The sequence below is a fragment of the Vidua chalybeata genome, chromosome 4 (assembly GCF_026979565.1).
Source record: "Vidua chalybeata isolate OUT-0048 chromosome 4, bVidCha1 merged haplotype, whole genome shotgun sequence".
Taxonomy (NCBI): domain Eukaryota; kingdom Metazoa; phylum Chordata; class Aves; order Passeriformes; family Viduidae; genus Vidua; species Vidua chalybeata.
Genome location: NC_071533.1, coordinates 2,124,799 through 2,150,842, shown reverse-complemented (window position 1 = coordinate 2,150,842; position 26,044 = coordinate 2,124,799). Strand labels below are relative to the sequence as shown.

General features: G+C 45.8%; 1 protein-coding gene and 1 long non-coding RNA gene across 2 annotated transcripts; one reads left to right on the top strand and one right to left on the bottom strand.

The window, feature by feature from the left end:
* Nucleotides 1-16,088: 16,088 nt before the first annotated feature.
* DCK (deoxycytidine kinase) lies at nucleotides 16,089-23,235 on the bottom strand. The gene is made up of 7 exons (XM_053941822.1): nucleotides 23,065-23,235; nucleotides 22,129-22,247; nucleotides 21,383-21,576; nucleotides 20,597-20,744; nucleotides 19,587-19,702; nucleotides 19,034-19,133; nucleotides 16,089-17,389 (listed from the first exon to the last, which is right to left on the bottom strand). The coding sequence occupies exons 1-7, from the start codon at nucleotides 23,132-23,134 to the stop codon at nucleotides 17,363-17,365; spliced, it is 774 nt and encodes a 257-aa protein (XP_053797797.1). The 5' UTR covers nucleotides 23,135-23,235; the 3' UTR covers nucleotides 16,089-17,362.
* On the top strand, nucleotides 22,422-23,988 carry LOC128787571 (uncharacterized). Its single transcript, XR_008430742.1, has 3 exons — nucleotides 22,422-22,588; nucleotides 22,722-22,809; nucleotides 23,820-23,988. It is a non-coding gene; the product is annotated as an uncharacterized LOC128787571 (long non-coding RNA).
* Nucleotides 23,989-26,044: the final 2,056 nt, after the last annotated feature.

Genomic DNA, 26,044 nt, shown 5'->3' with positions numbered 1-26,044 from the left:
TGAAACCTTATTTCCATTTTCCACAAGTAACAGAGGATCACAGATTCATTTTAAGCTGTTTTCCTAGATCTACTCTAAGTTATTTCCCATTAAATGGTACTAAAGGATGTGTTAAAGGTAGGATGGGATGTAATACACCTTAAATATTTATGGCCTTTGTATTTATTACAGACCTCAGGCCTCCTATACAATATGTGCCAACATCTCCATTCAATGCCAAATATTGTCAACATTCCAACAGGAAGAATTTATACCTACCTCAAGTTAATAAATCAAAATTACCACATTAGCCTATAGATTTCTGTCTAGTTTAAAGAGGCTTTAGAACACTGTGCAAGGAAGAGAAATTTCCTATTGCTAAGCTGGGGAGTTTATCTACTAAAATAGAGTCAGTAAATAGCACATTAGAGAGAGGCCATTCTGGAATGCAGTTGGCCAGAAATGAAACACCACAATTAGCAGGAAATTCTAACGGTTTGGTGAGAGTGCTCTGCATCACACTTGCAGAAATAGACTTCAGCTTGCATTTAAATGGCAGCCTGATTCTCAAAACCAGGCAGTGCTGATGTCCTCATCATGTAAGTAGATTCAAAGCTAACTCTGAGCAGAATTAAAAACAGAAAGCAAAATTAGCCATTAGCATGGAAAGTCACTTTCACTGATGTATTTTTATATTCTGTCTCTATATTTTTGGGCTGCAACTTCATATTAGAAGATATCAGCTGCTGAAAATCAAACTTCAGCACAGCACTCTGTTCTTCCTAAGCCCATCCTGCTGCTCATTCCCTGGAGAGCTTTCTCATGCACTCTCTTCACTCTTCTTGCAGTCAAAGCTCAGCAAGCAAGCAGGAATTTGGGCAGAAGAATTTTCCTGCAGCTTACACAGCAAAAAGCCCCGTGTTAACCTTCCCAATGACCCTCACAGGCACCTAGGCAGGGCACAGTTAGATTCTCAGCTATGTGATTTCTATTCACGCTTTGCCCGAGTGCTGACTAATTTGGGAGCACGAGGCCAACGCTGGCAGGAGAGGAATGCCTGTTCTGGGGAGCCAGCAGGTCTGCAGACACCTGCCAGGCAAAAATCCCCATCCCGCACGGCTGGCATCACCCCCCTTTTCCAATTTGGGATTAGCATGTCATTTGTCTGTGCACCAGCTCTTCCCACCCAGCATCTCCACCAGCTGTCAGAGGCTCTTCCCAACCCACCAGGCAGATGGCTCTGCGGCTGGGATGCCTATCCAGTGCTAGGCACTGGCACTTGGCAAGTTGCTGGAATCCCTCAGCAGGACTATAATAAGCACAGGGCATGACTAAACCTGAAGTGCTGTTTACTTTTCCAGAGGCATTGTGCCATAACGCATATGCCACAAAGAACTTGAAAAAAAAATGTGACCCACATCCTCTTTCAACTCCTTACCCCTCCCCCAGTAGCATCTCGTCACCCACAGCCAGCAACCCAAGCCCTGGGAAGCTGTTTGGGAGGCAGTTCCTGCTGGGGCAAGGAGGCCAGTGTGTGTGGCCCACAGCCAGCACACAACGGGGAACTAAGCCTTGTTCTGTCCAAACAGCACCGAGCAGGTAGAACAGCTGGGAGCACGCTCTAAAAAGCCTCAATAGAGTGACACCTTGCACCATGTCACTGTTTACTTTCAGCTATGCTATCAGCCCTATGGCTACCACTGGCTCCCAATAGTTGTCCTAATCATCTTTGCACAGACATGAATAAGGAAGGCTTTGAATAGTCAGTCAGGAATGTTTAACAAGGAATGCCAGGACTTAGACTTGGAAGGGCAGAGTTAGCTCTCCCCTGACTGGCAGGGGGCAAACCAGCCACATATGACATCCTTGTCACTTTTTGCAGGCAGAGGAAACAAAGGGCTGGATGCATAACTGCACCTGAAATGGTACATCTCAGGCAACTGTGAGCCAGCTTCAAAATCCTGCAGTAAACACTTAATTTTCTTTGGAAACCGGTCATTTGCAAATATTATGCCAAACTGGTGAGCAAAAATAAACAAAGGAGGCAAATCACAGTCCTTAAAGCAAGGTATTCTGACAGGTGATTTTACAATCCAGAGATCCCACCAGTCAGTATCCTAAACCTGTGCCCAAAGTGATGATGCAACATGCACATGCGTAGGCACAAACACACAGATCCATATTCTTTTTATGAGAAGAGCAACCAAGTGAAAAGAAAGGAATTTTTCCTTTCTGAAGTCACGCACACTTTATTAAAACTGGATTTTGGAAGCATTCCAATTCTAATTCCTTCCTCTGAAAGAACTCTATGTCTTAAAAATACACAGTATGTCATAAGCACTATTTCACTTGTCCTTTTAACTCCTAACCAGGCAGGCAACTAGCAAAGGCCCTGTTTTAAATGCATGGTAAAAGGCAGATAAAATTACATAAAATGGCCCATTTCAGTTCAAGAAAGCCCAACAGTCAAGTCAGACAATACACTTAGTCTTTGTTTAAAAAAAAAAAAAATCTTCAGTAGGTTTTGAAGAAGTGTCCTCCTCTTTTTCACTTCTAGAAAGAAGAAAAGGTGGACACTTTATTTCAGACCGTATGCCTGTAAGCACTAATCATATTAAAATCCCCTCTTGACCAACATCTTTGTCACAAAACTAGGGTAAACACCATTTGGAAATCTCTCTGCTAAAAGCACTTCCCTTCAGGACACAGCTTCAAACCATCACCTACAGCCAAATATAACCACATGACCTTCTCTAATCCCTCACTCCCTGCAATCCCCACTCCCAACAGTGTCAGCCTCAGCAATCCTCAGACTTGAACCTTGCTATTCTGCTCCTTCCAGCCAACAACAGGAATGAAGTTCGACCACCCATCTCCATGGAGAACAGGATCAAGTTTCTCTGAAATGCTTCGGTTTTGATGTCAGTAACTACATGAGCCGCACATACATGTAACTTTCTTTCTGGATTTATTGCCCCCTTACATCTGGAAAACTGTTGATTTTCAGGTGAGCAGCTTACTTGCAACCACAGGCATTTGGCTCTGAAAGCTCAGAGCCACCAGTTTAGACCAAATCTTTGCCTGGAACCTTTCAGACTAGGGTTTTTCCCACACTGGTGGTGGCCATACCTGTTTGCCCACCCTGATGAATGTGATCTCCAAAATGCTCACAGCTAATCACACTGTTTGAACTTTCCCTTCTTGACCAGGAAGTGTGGGTTTCTCATAAAGCAATACAGTGTTATCACATAGCAGCACCATGCTATCAGACTGGAATCCCAGCCCCTTACCTTGTTCAAAGACTGGTTTTCTAGGAGAATTTCTCACCGGTACAGGTCATGCCTCTCAGGTAACCAGTGGTGGCCAACCACAGGACAAGAGCTCCATCCAGTGGCCCCTTCTCCAGGCAACACTTACCAGAGCCGTGAATCCATTTTGCAGTGCCCCTTTGGAGTCTCTCAGAAGCACCAAGGTGCTTCAGCTCCCTCAGTTTCCATCATGCAGGTTATTTCCCATTAGAAATTGGGACTTTGTACCAAAGGGGATAAACCCCAACATGGACACTCAAAACCGATGGTAATTTCTGAAATGTTAAAAGTCTCTTGTTTTCAGACAGCATCGAGATTGCTTCCCACAGATATCCATCCCTTGTGTATTCTCCTGAGCCCTTCAAACCATTACTTAATACAGATCACTCCAAGCAAAAATACTGATGTCTTAGAGCCAGCACACTTCCTCAGCAGCTCCAGAAACCAGAGTAGGAAAGGACATGTTAAACAGCAGTGTGACTTTTGGAGCTATCATTGCTTCTACCTCACTGTTTCTAGGACATTTTTGTTCCAAAGCCTGGAGCAGTGGGATAACTTCCTCTCTCCAGAAGGCAAGTCTGCTCTGAGGTCAGCCAGTCCTCTCGCTAGTGTACCCTCATATTGTTTCTGGGAAGAAGTAATGCCAGCTTGCTTCTGCTGTTCCACTTGCTCTAATTTACCAGGGACAAAGGGTTATCTCTCTGATCTTTCTGTGGATGATGTAACAACATGTTGAAGGAAGACAATGTTAGACTGAATTCCTCCCAGGTGCCTTATGATTAGAAGGCACAGTCAGAACACTGTGGCAATAAGAGAGGTTGGCTTTAAGTAGCTGAGCCAAAAGACAATTTTAAAAAATGGCAGTTGCATAAAAAGCAGAAATAAATACTGTACACTCTTATTATGGAAAGAACTGGCATGATCTCATCTCTAAAGGCATTTAGGTGCTAAATTGCCTCTGCAACCAATTCAAACACTCAAAATTCCTGAGCCTGCAAAGGTAAGTGCAGATTTAATAATAAAATGGTTTTTACCTAAAAAAAAAAGACTATTTTAAAAGTAAACTGTAATTAATTGCTGACAGGTTTCCAAGTTAAACCCTTTGTAACAGCAGCACAGTGTCCCGTTGTTAACACCACATCTCACACTCAGCAGGGACCAGCTTTCCTTTTCTTCTGTGGCATTACCCAGGCATGGAACAACTCGAGAGTCTAGTCCCACTTTCCTTTAGGTTTGCAGGACCACAGAGGTTCTTCCCACAAGATATTTTCCCACCAGCCCAGGGCACACTTGCTCAGCCCAATTCCAAAAACACTGGAGAACATCTGTTTACTTTGACACCAGAGAACCAGTTTATATTTTTCCTCTCTTCCCATCATATAACCATAAGCTACAAGTGCCCAAGTAAAATATTAAGTCACATGTCCTGCTGAAGCATACACTGGGTGTGGATCAGTCAGGAAGATCCACCACAGCCGCAGCCATGGACTCCCCCCCGTTACCTGTGATGCATTTCTGCTCCTACCTTGTGCATCTGGAGCAAGTCCCTTTTCAGCTTCACAGCAATGCACGATGGAGGATTGGGAGAGTCTCAGATACTGCCAGCCATACCAGGAGCTGCAGGGGTGCCTAGAACAAATAAAAGAAATTATTTGTCTTGTGCCCAGATGCCTCTGAAAAGGCCAGGGCCACACTGCAACAAGAAGAGGACTGTTAGTTGCTGGGTGAAACAGTCAGCAGTGGGGCTGAGCCAGGCTGGACCAGGCTTCAGCTTCCAATATCTCAATTAGCTGTGCAGGCCCTGAGGCTCTGCTGCAGGTGCATTCCCACCAGGACACCAGACCAGCTTGTTACCACAGAGCAACAAGGGTTTTTTTCTCTCTGTAGCCAAGGCAGGCAACTGTGGGACTTAAAGAAGGTAATTCATTACTGTGTGACAAGCTTTCAGCTTTCTGCTCCTGTCCAGCCTAGCTTATCCAGCAAGCACCTCTGTCCGCTAACAAGTGCAAAAGGGAGGAAGGACTCTCTAGGAGGTGGATAAAATCAGGTGGTTTGACCACTGAGGCAAAGGCTATTTTGGCCATCATTAAAGCATCAGATTAGCCAGTCCATTTCTAAACCACACTCATGGGAGAAAGGAAGAAGTCAAAGACAAGCTGTAGTAGCCAGTGGGAACAAGCAAACTGTCCCACAACACACATGCACACCCCCAAAACTGTTTAACTTGTGGGCAAGGCTGGGAAATCCTGAAGCTGAGCACCACGGACAATTCTCAGAAGGACCAGTGTATCAGTACAGGAATGACTTTCAGGAGTTGGCACTGGCCTGCGTATAGAGCCAGGCTTTTGCCACTACACTTAGTACTGTAAGGACCTCCCTTCCAAATACACCCAGTAAAACTGGCCTTACATGGGCACTCTGACACCCGCTGGCCCTCAGCCATCTCGGCTGGGCAGACCAGCCTGTTAGACAGAAAACCCACAGAGAATCTTCCTAGAGAAGAAAGCCAAAACCCAGATCCCAGGTGCTAAGAGATTACAGGAACAGCAACCATGAGGCAGCAAAAACCAAAACCATAATGAGCTGCAGGGATTACTGAGCAGTAACTGTGCTGTGTGTGGTTACAGAGCAATACTCCGTGTTTGGAATCACTGTGACTGCACACTCTGGCTAGATGCTGTGGGCACTTTTTTCCCCAGACACTACTAAACCTCAAAGCTGCTGCTAAAGCCTATGCAGGATGTGGCAAAATCTGTCAGGAGTTTAGAAGCCCTGCTCTTTTGCAAATCCAAGCCACCGAGAAAACAGTGACAGTTTACAGAGAGAGGTGTCAGAGTGAGGTGATATCTCCTGATGACAGCAGGATATGGGATTAAGCCCAATCACACACAGTCCTCTAGTGAGAGTCAAGAATGGTCCTGGGCTGTGCCAGGTCACGTTCAGCCAGAGGAAGAAATGAAATTAAGCATGTCAACACAGGCTGCATTTTCCTTCTAGGGCAGACAAGGCGAGTGCTGGAGGGCTCTCAGCAAGGAAGGAGCACACTTGGCATCAAAAAGTTGTGAAATCTTTGCCTATTTCCAACCAGTGCCTCAGTGATGGGAAAGAATGAGCAATCATTCCTGGACTGGGAGGAAAAAATAATTAGCTTTCCCAAATCATTATGGAAAATAAACCAAATAGTAAGCCATAGAAAACCACCATCTGCCTAGAAAACCTCAAACGACACTGTAAACTTGGTGAGAACCTCGTGGAAGAAGAAAGCTCCTTTTGCTCCTTTCTAGCTAGTACCCAAACAGCTAGTGGAGTTACTGGTAAACCACCCAAATCCCAGTTACACCAGTTAACCTATAAATATAAGGAAGAAAAACCTATTGTGAGGAAGGGGTCAGTAAGTCTCTTGGTAGAGAGACTTACACACTTGGGACCATCACACCATCACTATTTAGATAGAACCCCTTCAATCACAGAAGCCAAACTCCATGAACATGTCAAGCAAAGCCACCAAGTCATGGGAAAAAAAAAATACTGACAGTGAGCAAGTTTTGAAGAGATATCAGGAAGGAATATCTTCCCTGTGGGACTGGGGAGGCCCTGGCACAGGTTGCCCAGAGAAGCTCTGGCTGCCCCATCCCTGGAAATGTTCAAGGCCAGGCTGGACAAGGCTTGGAACAATCTAGGATAGTGGAAGGTGTCTCTTCCCAGGGCAGGGGCTAAAAGAAGTTATCTTTAAGATTCCTTCCAACTCACATCGTTCCTTGACTCCATGATTCAGGAGGATGGAGTTGCAGAAGATTACAAAGGGTGCAGGGCTGCCTTTGTAGTAAAAAAAGACAAGGAAATTTTTAATTTCTTAGCAAATACAATTGTGTATAAATAATAAATTCTGTGTTACTAGCGTGTGGGAAACTCATTTACTCAAGCCAATCTTTGATCAGCCCCAAGCTCTACTAGAGACTGTTCTGATGTAGCCTGCTCTATCAATAGAAATTCACAGTTCAGCAAAGCTACTTTCAAGTTCTTAAATAACCTTTTAATGACTCCCTACTGCCTCCTAACTTCTTCCAGCCACTCAAAAGTCATGTATCACACATCCAGCTTTAAAAAAAAACAAATAGATGAACACTGATGTCCAATTTAATTGGAACATTGCTGCAAATCCCTGGAGATGAGGTTGTGCAACATGCTGCCAGGGGCAAGGAGCACACTGCTGTGGTAAGCAATTTGTAACAGCAGTCAGGACAAGTGAAGAAATCAGCAGTGGGGCTGGGGTGGGGATTTACACCAGCCTCGAGAAAGACTCCCTGTTCTATGTGAATTATAACCAAATGCCTTCCTTACAAGGAAATCATAACACCCTTTTCCTTTCCTTAGGTAACATCTAAACATGCCCAATTCCTCACCGACAGCAGATAAGCAAAGAGCTCCAGGGTGAAATGCATCTCTAAATGCTACAGCAATGCCAACTTCACAGAGGCCGTTTTTCTCCATGTTATTTATATTTGCAGTATATTTTTCATCTTACTATCCCAACAATACTGGTTTTACATTTCTAATATAATTTTTTCCAAAGCAGTAAAAGTCTGCCCGATCCCACATCTCATGATGTCCCTTCCTGCCAGAGCAGAACCTGCCTGCAGGGAGAAATCAACTTTCTCACAGAAAAGAAGTTTAGACACATGCTCTTTTTGAGAAGCTGAGTGGTATATTAAACATCTCCTTTCTCCATCTCCCATCAGTGACTTGTAAAAACTGAATGCACTTGTGCTCTTAGCCAGCAGAATTCAGTTACCAAGAAGGGAAAAAGGAAGAGAAAAACCACACAACTTGTATCCAAAGGAAAATACAAGTATTTCAAATTTATGAGTGTCAGAGGAAGCCACCACCCTAAGCCCTTTCATTAAACATTGACAGAGTGCTCATCTGCATATCTTAATCTCGAGCAAACAAACCCAGGTTTGGAGTCAGATGTGTTTAGCTGGATTAGAGATCACTTTCCCTCTCACCCCACCACATTTAGGGCATGAAAGGGAGATGAGAGCCTCAAAAAACACCATCAGGTTTGGGACTGATGGCTCTCTTCCAGGTCCTTTCTCAGCATGTTTTCCTGACTGGGAGATGCCGTTAAGAAAACAAACATAAAAACCACAGGCTAACTTGGTGGGTTCCTCTTTGACAATACGCTATGTGCTAGGGGGAAAAGAAAACAACAAACTTTCATTCTCTTACAACATGTGCTTAGCTAAGCCCCAGTTCAAATAAACAGCTGTGCCCAGACCTTCGCTCCGAGGGTAAGCCTGCACCATGAGCTCAGCACACCTCTACCTTGCCTGACGCCAGCAAAGGACTTGTAGGGTGAGCACAGCCTTTCCTGGTGAAAACTAATTCTTGCTGCAATAAATTATTCCAGCTTTTCCAGGCAAAACCTGCACTGACAGAAAGAGCTTTTTAGCCAAAGCAACTGTGCCAGCAGAAGACAGAAGACAAAAAAGGCTGCCAAGTCTGCAATGGCCTTATTTAGTCGTTAACCTGTTTACTGGGCAGAGAAAAACCATCAGGAGATCCCCTTCAAAGCAGTTCTTATTCATTAGCTCTGTGGGGATGTAAAGGCCTGACTCCACAACCACCACTGGAGCATCCAGCCCTTCACAAATGGCTTTTCCTACACGCACAACCCTCGAGTGGCAGCACTGCCCTGGGTCTAGATAGGGAACTGATATAGCAGAGCATGACTGAATTCATCACAGTAGGCTCACAGTAAGCCTCCTCAGCCCCATCAGCAGTCATCTATGAAGAACAAAACACCAAACACCTCCCTTGGGAAGTGGCTGGGACATAGAGACCTTCTGGAGAGAAAAGCAACAATATTAAAATTCCTTGAGGGACTTACCCTTGCCTTTGTTCTCCCACTGTTGCTTCCTTCCAAGTCCAGCAAGCAGGAGCCAGCACAGAGGTTTTGCTGTGTCACTGGCGAGGCAGGAACTCAGCACCCACCTGCTCTCTGAGTGCTGAAGCTTTGGCAGTCGCTCAAGGTAACAGGTTAGCAGCACGGAACTTTCCTAACCTCCACTCTGTCCCCCTTCCCTTCCATCAGACATGGGTGGGAAACTCCACACACTGCAACAGCTTTTCAGGCAAGTCTTTAGGTGACATGTCCTACCTCTGTAGTATAATTGTCAGCTACAGGAAAACAGGTCAGTGTTTATCCTTCCCTCCTTTAGAAAAAACAAAAACCCCTCACTGCTGAGCAGACCTTTCAGCATTGTACTTCCAAACCTGGAAGTAAAATTCCATCGATCAATTTACTCCTAATGTCTGTAAACCTGCTTGGTCTAGTCCCTGCTTACCCCATTCCTTCAGCATGCTATGTGATGTATTCTGCTTTATTCAGGTCACTGCCTGCTCTCACCCCTCACTAGGTCATTCAATTGAGAGACACACTGTAGTTCAAAGCAAGAGTTCCACCCAAGCTAACTTCAAGGGCCAACCCTCATTTTGACCACTGAGGGACTGAAAAGCCCCATCCTGTGGATGGGAGTCCCCTCTCACTGTGCAAAGCAGAGGCACTGATGAAATGCTGCTGTTGGATGACAGGAATGTCCCCAGCACGCACTGGGAGCTGCAGGAGCACAACCAGTGTTTGTGACCCCGCTGGAGCACAGCCCCGCTAGCCCCAGCCCGTCTGTCCAAGCCACCCCAGCCTTCTTTCCCAAGGCTCCCAGTGGATTGTGCACAACAGACCTTCATGGATTCTATTCAGCAAGAGTATACTTCAAAGCCAGCCTACAAATACCTCAGCCTCACCCCAGATGACAGCTGTACTGTCTCCTGTAAGGACTCAAAGCTCCCCATCTCTATGATCTGTTTCTTGGTTTGATTTCTGTGGAGCTACTTTGAAAATTAAGCTTCAATAATGAACACGAGCCAAAGATTCAGTCCAAGGCATCTCATTCTCATATCCTGCCAGATGAGTAAAACTGTGTGAGCCATATCAGAAGAGAATCAGCTCTACCATTTGAGCATCTCCCCATCCAACATCTGTCTCATTGAGAAATCTATTTCCCTTAATATCTATCTCAACTTCTGCTCTTTAAAAAACAGCAACTGACAATTTCCCTCTAGCTCCTGCCATCCTCCCCAACCACTTCCACAGCAGCTAAAAGGTTAAAAAATACAGCCCAACCCTCAAGGCACACCTTGCTATCAGCAGTACAGGTGCTACTGATGACTCACGGTCACGACAGCAACACGTCCAAGACCTCACACTGTCAGGCAGTCACCAATGGAACCAAGGACTTGCAATTACTGACAGTATGGCTATTATTTCAGATTCAAGTTCATTTCACAAACAGCCCACAGTCCCCTTAAAAATAAACCCCCAACAATAACAAAAACTTAAACCAAACTACATAATGTAACTTTTTAATCAGATCAGAGACAGCACTGAAATGTTTTGGGTGTTGCACTGCCAAAAAAAAAAAAACCAAACAAAAGTCCCCAAACAAAACATCCTGAAACCAAGGAGCAGAAGTGGAAATCAGTACTTACATGAAGAGGCCGAGAATTCTAGTGTCTACAATGAATTTTGAGACCTTAAGTGCTTCCTAGTGAAAGAAAAGATCATTTAAGGGACATCCTATTCCAGCCAGCAGGAAATGTCGTAGGACAGATCTAATCCCCTACAGAAATGTCTTCCAGGACCTGAAGCAACTACAGTTACCCGAGACAAGGATCAGAATGGGAACAGCCAGTACTTTAGCCCAAATATCCAGGCTGAGAGCTGAGAAGGTGAAATGACAGCACAGTGCAGGTATCCCCATCCAACACATGTGCCAGTGTAGGGAAATTAAATGCAAAGGCTCAGTTCGTGGGCAGTGGCGTGACAGACCAGGAAGGAGAACTGGGTTATATTCCAGCACTAGAGACAAGCAGAATACAAGAGAGAAACAAAAAAAAAACCTCAAAGGCAGCGCAACAAATGCGGAGACAGAAAATTCATTACAAAAGTGGCTAGAAGGAGAGTTCCACAGAAGGGCTTTGAAAGATCCAGAGATGTTCAGCCTGTGCTGCACAACAAGCAAACACAATTGCTACGTTTCCAGCAATGCTTTCTGACCTCCTGCCAATATGATTCCAGCTGTATTGTACCGGCGATCCCAGAAGCAATGTTAACAGCAGTCTTTAAAGCCGACAGTGCAACCAGATGCTGAAGGTGTCCTCATCTAAGGACAACTGGCAGGTGCAGACCATCAATAAAACATAAAATGCGGATGCATTATCACTTTGAGTGTATCATGGGTGAGCAACCTTGGGAGAAAAGGAAATTTTCAGACAGGAAGAGCTAGTGACTCATCTCCGGCATGGACGAATTCCATCAGTCCCGCTGCAGGCATAGGCTAAGTCTAAGTCACTAAGAGATCTCAAGAAAGGCCATTATTTACATACCTAAGTAACAGCAAACGTGTATCACAGGAGTTAAAGCATGCAGTACAGCCGTGACATTTGGCAAACACAATAAGAATTTCTTTTGAGAGTGTACCGTGCCATGGCATCCCCAAAGCTCAGTCCCACCTATCCTAAAACGCTGAACAGGCTGGGAAGCCACCGACAGCGGAACAACCAGTGTCACCCTGTCCTTCCAGGAAAAGGCTAGTCCTGTGCACAAGCCGTGGTTATGTCAAAGGGGAAGGGTAAACCTCAGTAGCAAAGAGCTGGAACTGTGAGGTGAATCTCTTCTCCACAGCTAAAGGTCTAAGAATAGCAGGGACACTCATTAGCCATAAAAACCTGAGTCTAAGTTCATGCACAACAGCACGAGGAATGCTGACAACAGAGCACCCGATGGCTCCCAGCCTCAGGGAATCCTCCTTCATTCTTCAATAGCTCAGACTGATCAGTTCCACAAAACAGAGCTATATTCCTGTGTCACAAGTCTCCCAGTCAGAAACCAGACTGGTTAAAACAGCTCGAGCTCCACCAAAACCCCCACAGGAAAAAGCTCTTCAGTCAGCTGACATGAGCCCACTCTCTAGACAACACAGCAGAGACAGCAAAGAAACTTTGGCAAGGACAAGCACAGCTGGAATACCTACACGACTACGCTGGACCATTGCAGGAAACCCTCGGGAAAGCAGCAGCACTGCAGATCAGGAATGAGACTTAAAAAGCCAAGCCCTTTTTGACTGAGTGTGTTCTCCTCACGAGGTGCAGCACAGACAGGACACAGGTGACTGACCAACAATGTCAGTCAATGACCTGAGGCCACTGTTCTGCACAGAGGGCTCGGGGTAAAGGCCATGAGCCGCAGCGAGGACAGCTCCAAAGGTGTGGTGGAGGCTCAGCAGAGAACAGCTATGGCTGCATCAAAGCAGCGGAGGCAAATCTGAAGGGAATGATGAGAAAAGAGCACACAGTCAGCATACATCCATAGCTGGTGCTGAAACCAGGAGGAGGTAGGAAAAGCCCCGGCAAGCACGTGCGTTAATTCAGCAGAACTACTCAAAGAAGAGGACTAGAAAACCAAAGACAGCTGAGTGGAGCAGGGCAGAAGCCACATGCTCAAGAAGGCTGTGTCCGAGTGAAACACTGGCTTTAATTTGTCTGTTACAACTTGTATGAGATCATGTTTCTAGCAGCTATTAAAAGACAAGTCACAACAATTTAGAAGGAAATTGGAGAGAAAAAGCACAAAATACAGGATAGGAGAAAGCACAGGATGTCCTCTGGAAGAGCTGCAGTGGCAACATTTTTGTAAATAACTCCCAGAAACCAACAGCTTTTTTCCTAGCCGGGCAGTAATACGAGCCAGCAAACATCCATGGTGCAAGATGGACAACCTTGACTTCCTGGAGATCATATATGGCATGTCCAGCCTGCCCAGGACATTGGGAAGAGCAGTCAGCACAAATCCAAGAAATTAGCAGTAGCCTGCAATCTCATTTAGCATGCACTGTAGTCTTATTCATGCTGCTCTCATATTCTCTATACCCATAAACCGAAACTCGGACCCAAGAAAAGTCACCTGCACTCAAGAGCCTCCAGTTTGGGCTCTGAGCATTCCATTATACCTACCTAAGGTAAAATAAATTCCTGCACTGCTTACTCCCAGTGCGGAATCCACACTTCTTGTCACTGCTGGATTTCAATCGGCATTCCGGAGATGCATTCCCAGTTCAGGCTGCTTTGGCACAGTAAGAACTGTGCATAGCCTCAGTTAGTAGAGCTGCTAGGTGTTTCACTTGGCAGCAGGCTGCCAGCATCAGCCCTGCTGGGGGCTGTGTGTGGGTGAGAGCTCAGCCCTGAAGGCAGCCATGGCTCAGACCCAGGGGGATTAGTGCTATCCATGTGCTAATGTTCACTCCCAGCACGTAAGCAGCTGGTGGCTGCACGGAAGGCCTTCTGGTGACCAAACCCCTGCCATTAGCTCAGCCTTTTCTAGCCATTCACTTAATCCAGCGGGGTTTGCTCTATTCCACTCCCTCCTCCAGGAGAGCAAGATCTATCTCATTCCGTGCACTATTTATCCTCTGGCTGAGCGAGGAAGAGACCTCTTCCTTCTTTACCTTTCCCACAGCCATTCACTGTTAAAGCCCTAATGCTCCTCTTGCAGCCGGCCCGGGGACTGAGACACAATGACCTCCAGTGGCAGATTCCTGGACTGACTTCTCCCCTTTATCAATAGGCTACAGGGACTGCAGCACAGTTTTGCCATCAGTTTGTATTTCAAGACGAAACTTCTCCTAAATTTCTTTTCCTCACAAACGGTTACAGCTCTAACACAGCTAATGTTGCACCGATGGCTTTTAATATCTTTTAAAACAAATAAATAACTTCCATTGGCCATGAATCTGAGCCAATGGCATCAGAGCATTGCAGAGCAAAACCTAAAACCAGGGCTGCCTTCCTTTTCCATTATTTAACAGCACACTTCAGACCTACGAAACAACACATCAGTTTTAACTAATGCCTCTTCCCAGGATCCTGAAGGTATGGGAGACATCAATATTTTAAAAACAAAAAGAGTGAAACTAAAAGTGATTTATTTACTCACAGTCACGCAGAGATTCTAAACAGGAGCAGGAAAAAACCACCTGGTGGCCCATACACTTGGCTATGCTGAAACCTCATGGCAAGAGCACTTGCACACTGTGTTTTCCTAAGATATACCTCATTACTGCTGCATACAGACTTCTCTGGTCTACACATAACGGTCCACTGTGAGTTTCTCCTGGGTTATTTTTATTTCACTAAGAGATTCTTGAGTACCTAATTACTAGAAAAAGAACAGAATCAATTCAATACTTACCATTTTTATATACAATTCTGTTATTACAAAGTTTGCTTAAATAAACAGAAAACAATACTAGTAAGTAACTGGCACCAAATTATAGAAAATTAGCTTCTACCTACAAAACTGGTAGCTATTTTAAGAAGCATTTAGAGATGAGATGAACTTAAATAAACTTAGAAGAGAATTTAAAATCCACTATACAGAAAACAGCCACAAGGACTGAGAATAAAATGAGGCAATATTAAGACCATTGCTCACACGGCTACTTGTATCACAATTAAAACTCTACTAATCAGGACTTCAATCTTTCTGACTGGAAAAAAAAAAAACCAGCATCCCAATTTTGTTTCCTGATCATGATAACTCTTGATTAAAACAAGCAAGCATTCCTAGGCAATTCCATCAGAGTATCTCTTACCCAAGGGAAGAGAAAGGGACACAACGTCCAAAGGCTGAAAAACAATCCTCACCAAACAGCAGACACCAGTTCAGAAACTTTTCACATCTCTAAAAGGCAAAAGCCAACACAACAATCCTGGTTTGTGGTAGCCTGGGAGTAGATGTAAGCAAAGGAAATACTGACAGGTTTGGAAGGCTGAGGTACTGCTGGAGCTGAGGTCTAAGCCGAAGCACAGGCAGACCAGTCTCAGGCCATCTCTGCTGCTGTCTGTCCCACATACAAATAACTGCAGCTTCGTGTGCTCCAGGCCAGCCACTTTCAGATCCCCCAGGAGCTTGGGGGCCAGTGGGGTGTGTGTTTGGGGTTTGGTATTGTTTTTTTTCTCCGCAGCAATTAAAAACGTTCTTATAATTGGTCATGACTTTGCTCCTTCCAACCCAAACTTGGCAGGCAGAGATTTTGTAAAGCTTTCTGGAACGGGCTGCAGATAACCTGCCACAGAATTTCTGTGTGCTCTCTGTGATGGGTTTCAAAAGAAGTCTTTATTAGAACTCGGACATGTTTACTTCCTTGCAACGAGCACTGTCATTCCAATTCCTGTAATTAAATCCACAATTTTGACAGCTGAAACTGTAGAAATAATTGCACTGTTAGTCAAAATAAGTTGTTACTGTTCAGACTCTTGCCAAGAATGCTTTAAAAGCTTGTACTATGTGTTTCAAGTAAATCTGAACTGAATCTTCATCCATTCCACCTCACTTCCTTTCTGGAGCAAAGATCTTAAAATCTTTCCTTTTCCTGTGCAACCTTCAAGTACTGCACAAGATTTTCTGCCAGACTACTGCTACTCTCCCTACAACATAAATATTATACAACACTCTTGTACTGAGCACTGTCACACACACGATGCACTTGATGCAATCCTGTGTCTCTGCCCCATCAGTCAATTTCCCACACACGAAAAAAAAAAAAAAAATGAAGTCACTTTCTCAGAAATCTTTGAGAATTTTTTTTCACCAAATACACCTACAGTACCAGTATTACATATCAGCAATCCACAATATTACTTCTTTTATGAGACAAGAAGCCAACACTATTAAGCACTAAGAAGTCTTTCCAACCACTTTTATTTTTCAGCCAATGGTTAGGGAATGCCAGCACAACTTCAGCCATAAAGGAAGAAATCTCATTTCCAACAGGCAGGTAGCAGAAGCACCACGGTAGACAATAAAAAGCTTTACAATAAAATTGTGCCTTCAAAAGCCGACTGTGCACTCAGAAGTGCTTAAAGTAGAACAAGGCAGCTCATAAAACCCAGCACTTGAGATGGGTAGCCTGAAGTTTGTTTTCTGCACCTGGAACAAGAGGCTCAGGCAGCAGCTACTCCACACAGGTCTCCACTTCTTACTCCAAGCAGGTGAGACTGAAAAACCTACTTCCAATACTGTAGGATCTGGGATAAGCACCCAGAAGGCTCAGTGAACACATGGAGCAGCTGGAACAAAGGCAGGAAGCCACCTCTCACATCCCTAATGCAATTATGGGATGGTTTAGCAACATGTCATTTATAGATGGAGGCCATTTACAAAATGCCCTTCTGCCCAGGGCAGTGCCTAGCAAGCAAACTCCAGAAGGAGTGACCAGCAACAAACAGAGCACTGTTCCTGGAAAAGCTAAAAAAAATTGGTCAAAAAACCCCAAACGTGCTAGGTAACAAAAAGTCTAGAATATCCTGGTTTGCAGTGCATAACAGAAACAGATATAAAAATTCACTTGCTATATACAGAATTTCAGTCACATTTAGATTTAATTCAGTGTATTCTACAAAGAACTTCTTCTATGAAAAGCATCAGAAAACATTTTTGTGTACCTTAAACCATAAAATTTAAAATAATTAATTATTATATAATTTGCCTTATTTGGTTATAATAAAATGCCCTCAGCAGCAAAAATGGTTTTTACCTTTTACTTCCTGGGAACAAGAAAACATCCATTACAAATCCATGCAGCTAAAAAAACCAATGAAGATATCCAAAAACCAGCTACCTTCTTCAAAATTAAATAGCAGTTGGGCACAAAATAAATTAAAAACACCTACAAAATACTCTAGAATTAATTGGTCTGATCAAAAACTGGCAAATCATTTGGCAATACTCAGAATCCTTGTCTCTTCAGAATCTGTGCATGTCACTTCACATAATACTGAACAGACGTACCGATTTATTTAATAATTCCCCTATTCACTAAGTTTATTTGTTCCTCACAACCAAATCACCAGGACCGAGTCGTGCCTCTCCAGAGGCCTCCTATAAAAGAAGGAAAAAGCTGCACTTGGACCACACAGAAGTTTGGAATGGTTTGACTCTGTCTGCGCTTCAAAGAGGATTACAACATGCTCAAAAATTCCTTGACCTGCAAAGAGAAACAAATATTGTCAATCACACTAAGTGTTTATCAACAAAAATAGGCAGCAAGTATATTTACCTCTCCTCTGCTTTATGCTTTGCTACAACCTAAAGAAACAGGGAAAAAGCAGCTCTGGCTTGGCCGTGCCATTACCTGTGCATCAAGAACATTTCCAGACATGGTACCTGTAATTTAGCAGATGCAGGGAGAGACACGATGGAATGATGCTCAGCCCTCCTGCGGTCCTGAACTAGAGCCCTCTGTCACAAAGGACTGCATTACAAGCAGGTGTCACCCAGACAGGAGGAGGATAATGGCCACCTCAAAAGAGCTGTCATTTGGAAACCACGGAGTCACGCCCACTGCCCGCACACCAGCCGGATTTAACGCTGCTGAACAACCCAGGGCACCTAACCAGGATGTCCCTCGGAACCTGAGGCTGGCAAAGAAATAATGAAGCAATGCCTACCAAAACCACACGGCTCGGAGAAAATCCAATACTGGAGATCAGTGCCAAGCTCACAATGCCTGCCTTTAAGTTTCAGGAACATCCTTGGAACTGGGCTGTGATACAGCCTGAACTGGGAGCATTTTCCTCTGTCCACTCAAGCCAGGCTACTCCACAAAAGGAACCATTTTTTACAGGATATGATGCTATTCTTTTGGCAAAGGCTCTCCTACACAGAGCCCATCTGTAAACTCTTTGTCCAAATTCTTGATGTGAAATGGAAACAGATCTTGGATCACACTCTCCAATTGTGACCCTTCCCTTCCCAGGTCAGGGCTCGAAGAGGTGGGGAAAAAAAGAAGAGGTCAAATCCCTTCCTGTAGAGAAGGGAACACGTAACCGTGCCAAGACTAACTTGAAAGGCACCACGAGAAAGCCAATCTCTACTTCAGAGAGTAGCACCAGTAATCCTGCATGGAAAACTCTCTAAGGATTTACACAGCAGGCCCAGTTTCATGATGAGCATCACAACAGAGGGAAGAAGAAAGAACACAGGGTCTGGGTCCTCACACAGCACAATGTACCCAGCCTCATCAAGTATACCTCTTCACTGGCTCCATTTAGGAAATGCCAAAAATTAGGGCCAACATAGGGCATAGGCTGTTGCCAGATAACCTGATAGATACTCCAGAGAAAACTCCTACAAAATCCATACAAAGTTGCTAAGCTTGGCCTTATCTCATCTTGTGCAGATGGGAAGCATGTTCCCTCCACAGCTGCCATCTCCGGTCATTCCATCGACTAACTAGCTCAGCCAGCAAGACTGGTTTTAATCAGGTGAACACTTCCACTCCTAGGTGGATCAATGGAGATCAAAGGACAAAGCTGCTTTTCTTGTGAAGGAACACTTGATTTCTGAAGAATGGAAAAACATGTGCAAACCACTGCTGAGGTCTGTAAGTCACTGCAGCTACTCAGATCAAAGTCAAGTGACTCCCACTGGGATTCAAGTACCAAACACCTGAGCAGTTAAATGATAAAAGCTTGGCCTAGCTTTAAAATATGCATTGCCATAGCGTGTAAAACTGTTCATTCCCTGAATGGAACTCTGTGACTTACATACTTTAGAAGCATGATTAGAGTGTAAAGTGTATTTCCAGAGCAACGTGAATCATCAGTTTGTACTGCTTGTGAAATTTTACCTTTTCGATCATGTGATCATATCTATCCTTTTTGCCTTTGAAGTCTTCATTAACATCGAGCGTTAAAATCGGAATTTCCTGAAGATAGTCAAAATTTGTTCTGTATCGGGAGAGGAACAAAGCAAGTATTAGTAGCTGGAAATAAAGCAGAGAGCAGTCAAATCCCTGTCAGCATTTTTAGTGTTAAGAATCCCACAAGAATAACAGCATCTATAAATTACAGCCAGGAATTCTGAATTTACAGCATGGCTCTGGGGTCACACCAGTGATTCCCAGACATTCTGCTCCCCCAGCACCGAATGGAGTAACAGCACACTGTGTGTTAAATCTGAAGCCTCTGCTGCTCAGAGCTCTGTGTGAAGAGAACTTGTCATTCCAGCAATAATGAACGTGCTGGGAAGACACTACTACTAAGGAAACACTGACAGAAACGTGCCTGCAGTTCAGATTTACATATCACAAGAAAAGCTGAGGTTTCACTGGTAAAAAAAGCCCCACAGAACATCCTTACAAAGATTTATCCATCCTCAAAGAACCTCCCCACAAACCCTACCGCAGTGTCCTGTGCTGGAGCCAACTTTCATGTTTGTAGTGAAGCTTCTCCAGATATTCAATGGGGATTTCTTGTTCCTCATCTCTTCCACGCAAGTAAATCCTATTCAAGCATTTCTAAAGGCAAAAGATAGTAAAAAATAATAAGTAAATTGCTGTATTGCATGCCAAGAGCACAGAAATATCCAAATTTAAAATTTAAAATTTAAAAACATTTGGTTAAATGTTTAAAATCATTTGTTCCCATCCTGAGCACACCTAAAGCCTCAACAACAAGCCAAATTGTTTAAGTGTTGTACTTTGCAATTTAAATATACATTATTTTCTTAAATACAAAACCAAAAAGCCCTCAGAGTTACTCCAGTGTGTTACATTCCACAGTTTTTTACAACCGTAACAAAACTGAATGGAAGCTGGAAGCAAGGAAATATCAAAGTGATCTGTGACTTCATTAGAGCTCTTTGAACCTCATGTTTTTCTCTTGTTCAAGCAAGTTTCACACTCAAAGGAGGCATCATTCTGTTCTCTCCTTTTAAACAAGTATTAGATGGCCCAAGATAAAAGCACGGTCCTAAGGCCTCGCATACAGGGCGTGCTTTCACCTGGCTTAGCTCCAGCGCCCCAGGTGTGGGGGCTTCACAGAGCACCCCCACATCAGCTCTACCATCACTGGAAACGGTTGTATCCATTCCTTGGACAGCTATATTCCCCATATAACAGCTATTCCTAGAGGTATTCTGTATTTTCCTGCAGTCACTTGCTTTATTCCAGCGGTATTTTCTGGTTTACTGTTCTCACGTATTCTGTTTTTAAAATGAGAAAATCATTACCATCACCGCTCTCTTTAATACACACAGTCTACATTTGAAATAACTTTTTTCTTAAGTACTTCCAGACCTAGTCACAGCTCAAGTACTGCAGCCTTCAGGGGAACAGCGCAACCTGAGCTGTTCTGAGCGCAGGCCCAGAACACGGACTTGTTTTTGGTGCTGTCACATTCATACTCCTCACCTCAGGAGTGGCTCGGAGATAAATGATCCCATCCAGAGCCAGCCTCGAGCCAAACTGTTTATTCATCCAGTCGTGCCAGTCCTGGTAAATTGTCCACTCGGTCTCGTTCATGCAGTCAGACTCGTATAAATTAGCAGCAAAGATGTACCTGTGGACATTGAAGCGATGGAAACAAAACTTCTCTCGGACACAGGAATCCCTCGGATTGCCCCAAACACAGTGACTAGAGAAGAAGCTGAGTGGTAACACTGCAGCATCTCTGACCATCTCCTGGAGTGAAATAAGCAGCTAGTACTCTCCTCCTGGAGCTGTGTGCATGAAGACCACCAACATTTGCAGCTCAGGTGAGCAGGAATGACCCACAGAACACAGCTGGCTTGTACACCGGGTCATTTACTTACAATAAATTAAAACATGTTAATTCACGCAATATATTGCAACAGGGGGAACACCTAAGGATTAAGGGGTGGAATTCAATTATCAGGTCTCACCTTCTGAATCCAGAAACACAGGATGGGGCATTTATTTGAACATTTTCCTGTTGGCCATAAACTAAAGCACAAGAAGTTCCGCCTCAACACGAGGAAGAACTTCTTTCCAGGAGGGTGGCCAAGCGCCGGCACAGCTGCTCAGGGAGGTCACAGAGTCTCCCTCTGGAAGCATTTCAACCACCTGGACGCACTCCTCTGCCACCTGCTCAAGGTGACCCTGCACTGCAGAGCTCCCTTCCAAGCCCACACGATTTGACCTGGGAGAAGCTTCCCCTGCCCCCTCGAGGGCTCCCACCTGTCGCTGTAGACGGAGCGCTCGAAGAACACCACGGGGTTCTGCGCGTCCCCGAGCGTGCGGTCCAGGGCGCCGAGCTGAGCCCGGATCCTGCTGAGGCAGGCGTACGTCTGGAAGGTGAAGGCCCAGCGCTCCGGCTTCTCGTACATCATCCGCAGCACGTTCCCGCCGCTCCTCTGCGACGTGGTCAGCTCCTGGGCCCAGGGGAAAAGGAGCACACTGCCTGACCCCGGGAAAACGCAGCTGAGGAGAAGCCAGGAGCAACGCGTGCCCGTTCAGTTTGACACCGAGCCAACCAAAACGCACCGTGCTTTCTGCCAGGTCTAACAAAGATCTCCAGGCCCTCAAATGCCACCTGGCACGGAAAGCAGCGGCTGGATTGCCAATGGATTTACAGGCAGCTGGGGAAAAGAAATCCCACCACTAACACCAAGTGAGCAGCAGCTCTCAGTTTCCTAAGACATTTCAGAGCACACTTTTCACGGCACAGGAACAAGCCTCTGCACTCACCCGCTTAGTTCACAGGGGTACAAGTAACTCTTTACCACTTTCAGAAATTACATCTGATGTTGAATATTTATTCCATAATAGACCCAACAGACTGGAAAAGAGGAACTCAAGACACTGTGAAAGCAATCAGCAAGAAGTGTTGCTACCACACAGAGGCTGAAAAATACCCAGTCAGTTGGATATACTGGTATGCTGAAATCAGAGGTACATTTGACATCTTTTTCCCCCTCTTTTACCTCACAGTCGTCTCCAGAGCTTTGCTGGACATTGCACCATCTAGCTACAGGCTCGGGAACCACTTCCCACTCCTCACTGGCTTGTTTCAGAATATTCACAAAGGTGGATTTCCCTGCAGCTGTAGGAAAAGCATCCAGGAACAACGTCAGCGAGAAACCACCCACAGCAGTGTTATTTCTAGTGTTGAACTGCCACCCCCATAAAGCACCCTCCCACACCCTCCCACACATGAGCCAGCTCAGTTAACGGAGCAACAGGGTTTTTGTTCATCTGAATTTAAACAGGTTTGACAATAGGCACCTGGTGATGTTTTGAGGTGTGCTGTGCAGAGCCAGGAGTGGGACTCAGAGATCCTTATGGATCCCTCCTAACTCGGGAAATTCCGTGATTCTGGGTGCTTTACACCACAAACGGGAAAGACGTGGGGAAAAGCTTATCCCAGACTTCCACACCAAACAGGTAAATCAGTTAAAAACTGTAACAGAAAGCTTTTTTTTTTTTCCTCCCAAACCTCATAATTTTTACGGTGTCAGGGTAGAGTCTCTGACGTTATGAATTGGCTTTTGTTTGTGCCTCCTGACCTGACTAAAAGCCTTTTGCGGAGGGAAACGGCCAGGAAAATCTTGTGGAAGCATCCCTGTCGCCCCGCTCTGCCGTAGTGGAAGGAGCCCTCACACAAGGTAAAGGGGGAGAAAAGAGGGGAAAAGGGCAAAGAGGGATGGAAGGGAAGAAGTAAGGAAGAAGCAGAAGGGAGGAAAGAAAAGAAAAAACACAGGAAGGAGGCAGGCAGGCAGCGAAGAGTCCGCAGGGCTGTGCCTCCCCCAGACACCGGGGCCGAAAGCACCGAGCGCCGCGGAAGCCGCCTCTCCCTCCAGCCGCCGCCAGCTCCCCGTTGCCCATCCCTTTCCCCGCGGAGGACAGAGACGCCGACTCACCGATGTTGCCCTCCACGGCGACCTTCCTGAGGCGGCCTTCGGGCCTGCTGCGCTTGGGCGGGGTGGCCATGGCGGCCCGGGGGGGGCTCCTGAGGGAGGGGGGGGGGTGGGGGGCGCGGGCGCGAGCCCCGACCTGAGGGGGAGCGCGAGCCCGGCCCCGCCTTCAAATTTGGCGCGCGACGGCGGCGGGCCCGCCGGGGCGGCCGCTGACGTCACCGCCTCGCGCCTCGGCCGCGGCCGCCGCCGCCGCAGGCGAGGGCAGCGGCGCGCGGAGCGCATCGATGGCGGCGGGAGGCGCTCCCGCTGCCGGCGCTGCCCCGCGGGACAAAGGGAACGGGAAAAAGGGGACAAAGGGAACGGGAAAAAGGGGACAAAGGGAACGGGAAAAAGGGGACAAAGCCACCCCCCATCCCCCGACTGCTTTAAAATCTCCTCCGGGAATGGCCTGGCACCGGCACGAGAGCTGGCTTTCAAGGAGATCGGCGGCACTTGAATTGAGAGGGCTGTTAGTGAAAATAATTGGGAAGAGGTTCTTAGCTTTGGGAAGGAGTTCTTTGCTTTAGGCTGGAATTCTTTACTTCGCGAAGGAATTGTTCCCTGGGAGGGCGGGCAGGCCCTGGCACAGGGTGTCCCGAGAAGCTGTGGCTGCCCCTGGATCCCTGGAAGTGTCCAAGGCCAGGTTGGACAGGGCTTGGAGCAACGCTGGGAGCTGTCCCTGCCCTTGGAATGGGATGGGCATTAAGGTCTCTTCCAAGGCAAACCAGCGTGGGATCCCATGAAACCCTGAAACCTCCCAAACAGACACCGAAGCCAAGGAGAACCAAGTTAAACGGGGGAAAATCCTGAGCCACAGAGGACGGGCACCCCCAGCGAGGCAGTTATGGCTCCAGATTTGTGTAAAAACTTCAAATAAAAGCCAGATTTTCAACCACCTTGTTCCAAACTGCCCTCCAGCCAGGTGTGTGAGCAACTTGCCACGGGGCAGGGCACTCCAGAACCCCCGGTGGGTGGGAGGGCAGGAAATCTGGAGTGCTCCAGCTGCTGGGGGTCACCGGAGGCTCTTGGGAGAAAGAAAAGCCAAAAAAAAAAAAAAAAAAAAAAAAAAAGTCACCTGTGCTGCTGGGCAGGGCCAGAAGTGGAGTCCGCGCCTCCTGTGGCACCCAACATCCTTTGGTGTGTCCTGGTCAGATGTTTCCAATATACAGGGGAGGGGGGGGGAAAAATCTATTTACAAGTAGGAGACCATTGAGGAGCAAGTCCAAGAAGGAAATAAAGAAGACAGTCATGGTCAAACATAGCTATTTATTTTCTCTTATAAACAGCCTTCAGTTTCTTATTGAAAAAAAACAAAAACAAAAAACCCCTAGGATTTAAATATTTTGCCCCATCACATACAACCATCTGTATACATTATTTACAACTCTCAAATAAACACGGTGCGGATTTTCAGACATTCATCTTATTCTTTTTTGATCAAAAGCTGTTTTCTTTTGGAACTGAAATCTCCATCAGTGACTACAAACTGAAGCAGTATTGGCACAGTTAGCTCACAGTAAGGGTTCTCTCCTTGCATTTTATACTTTACACTGCGTTTTCTCCCACACATTTCAGGTTTCTCAAGGAGGAGGAAAGGTTAGTGTCGCTCTCGGAATTAATTTCTTTTTTTGTTTTGTTTTTTTTTTTTGCCTTCAAAAATGGCCTTTGACTGAAGCCTCGTTCATTTTTACTGAAACCTCGTTGGTTTTTATTGAAACCTTGTTATTGCATCCTTCTCTCTCTCCCAGTGCACACCAGGGCACGTGCCTCTACACCACACAACCACAGCATTCCCAAGCAGTCCAACAGCCACGACAATAAACGCTCCCTCCGCGACACGGCTCGGAAAATTGTCCCCAAGTTGCAAACGTACAAAAATAATGAGTATAGTTTAGTGGCTATAAAAAATTAATCTCCCCTAAAAATACAATATTCTATGAACAATCTGGGGAATCGGCTCTTCCAACAAAATAAGGTAATTGGGTATTTTCCTAGGCTGCAAACTGAACCTGGCAAGAGGAAACCATAAGAAAAGCAGGGAAAGAAGAAGGTTTAACACTGAAAATCACCATTGTTAGTCTCGTGTTAAAAGAGAAGATATCCAGGAAAAAACGATGGGCATCCACATAAAACTGCCAGTGGTTTCAGGAGTGAGGGACTGGAAGAGAGACAACTGCTACCAGCAGTGAAGGAAACGAGATCCGGCGCAAAAGGGAATATTTTAGTGGGGGGAAAAAAAGCAAGGAATCTCTGCTCGTGCTGCAGTTCCTCAGATAATCCAACCAAAAGGGGGGTTATGTACAGTAACAGCACTCTGGCAGGCAGGAGAGGAGGAGAGGGCAGCAAGGAAAAAGCACAGCTATCCAATAGGATGTGTTCATAGCAAAACTGTGTCTGGTGACCCGGGAGAGAAAGGAAGAGGGGTGAGAAATAGAAAGGAACAATCTGAAAGGTAAGTTGAGTCCATAGCAGCAAGTAGGTGTCCTTACCTGGTAACTGAGGGTCAGGGACACTGGGAGAGGGCTCAGTTCCCGAGGACTGAGTAAGGACACTGCTCCTCTCCATCTCCACGGAAAAGCAGAAGTTCAAAGCTCTACATTGCATAGTAAGCAGGAAAAGAAACTGGATACTTGCAGATGGGCTGCCTGCCCCTCAGAACCTGCTTTGTCCCCTCGGCCTCCTGCAGCAGCAGAAGGCAGTGGTTTGGTTCCTCTTTGCACGAGTAACTTGTATCCCTGACTGGGACTGGAAAGACTTGGACAACACATCCCGTATCCATCCACCACTGGCTGAGCTCCGCCGGCTCGGCCCTTCGCCCCTTCCCAGCTCCAGGGAGGAGTCACCACCCAAAGCCCTGGCAACATCCAACGTGCTGGTAGCAGCAGACCATCACGAACCACGGGAATTCGGGACCCCACCAGACTGGAAGGCCTGAGGCAGCCCT

Excerpts from the sequence above, each read along its gene's own strand:
- DCK (XM_053941822.1), bottom strand. The coding sequence starts at position 23,134 with ATGGCCACCCCGCCCAAGCGCAGCAGGCCCGAAGGCCGCCTCAGGAAG. Across the intron at positions 22,248-23,064 it reads CGCCGTGGAGGGCAACATCG|CTGCAGGGAAATCCACCTTT; the intron begins GTGAGTCGGCGT and ends CTTTTCCTACAG. Across the intron at positions 21,577-22,128 it reads GCTCTGGAGACGACTGTGAG|GAGCTGACCACGTCGCAGAG; the intron begins GTAAAAGAGGGG and ends CCCTGGGCCCAG.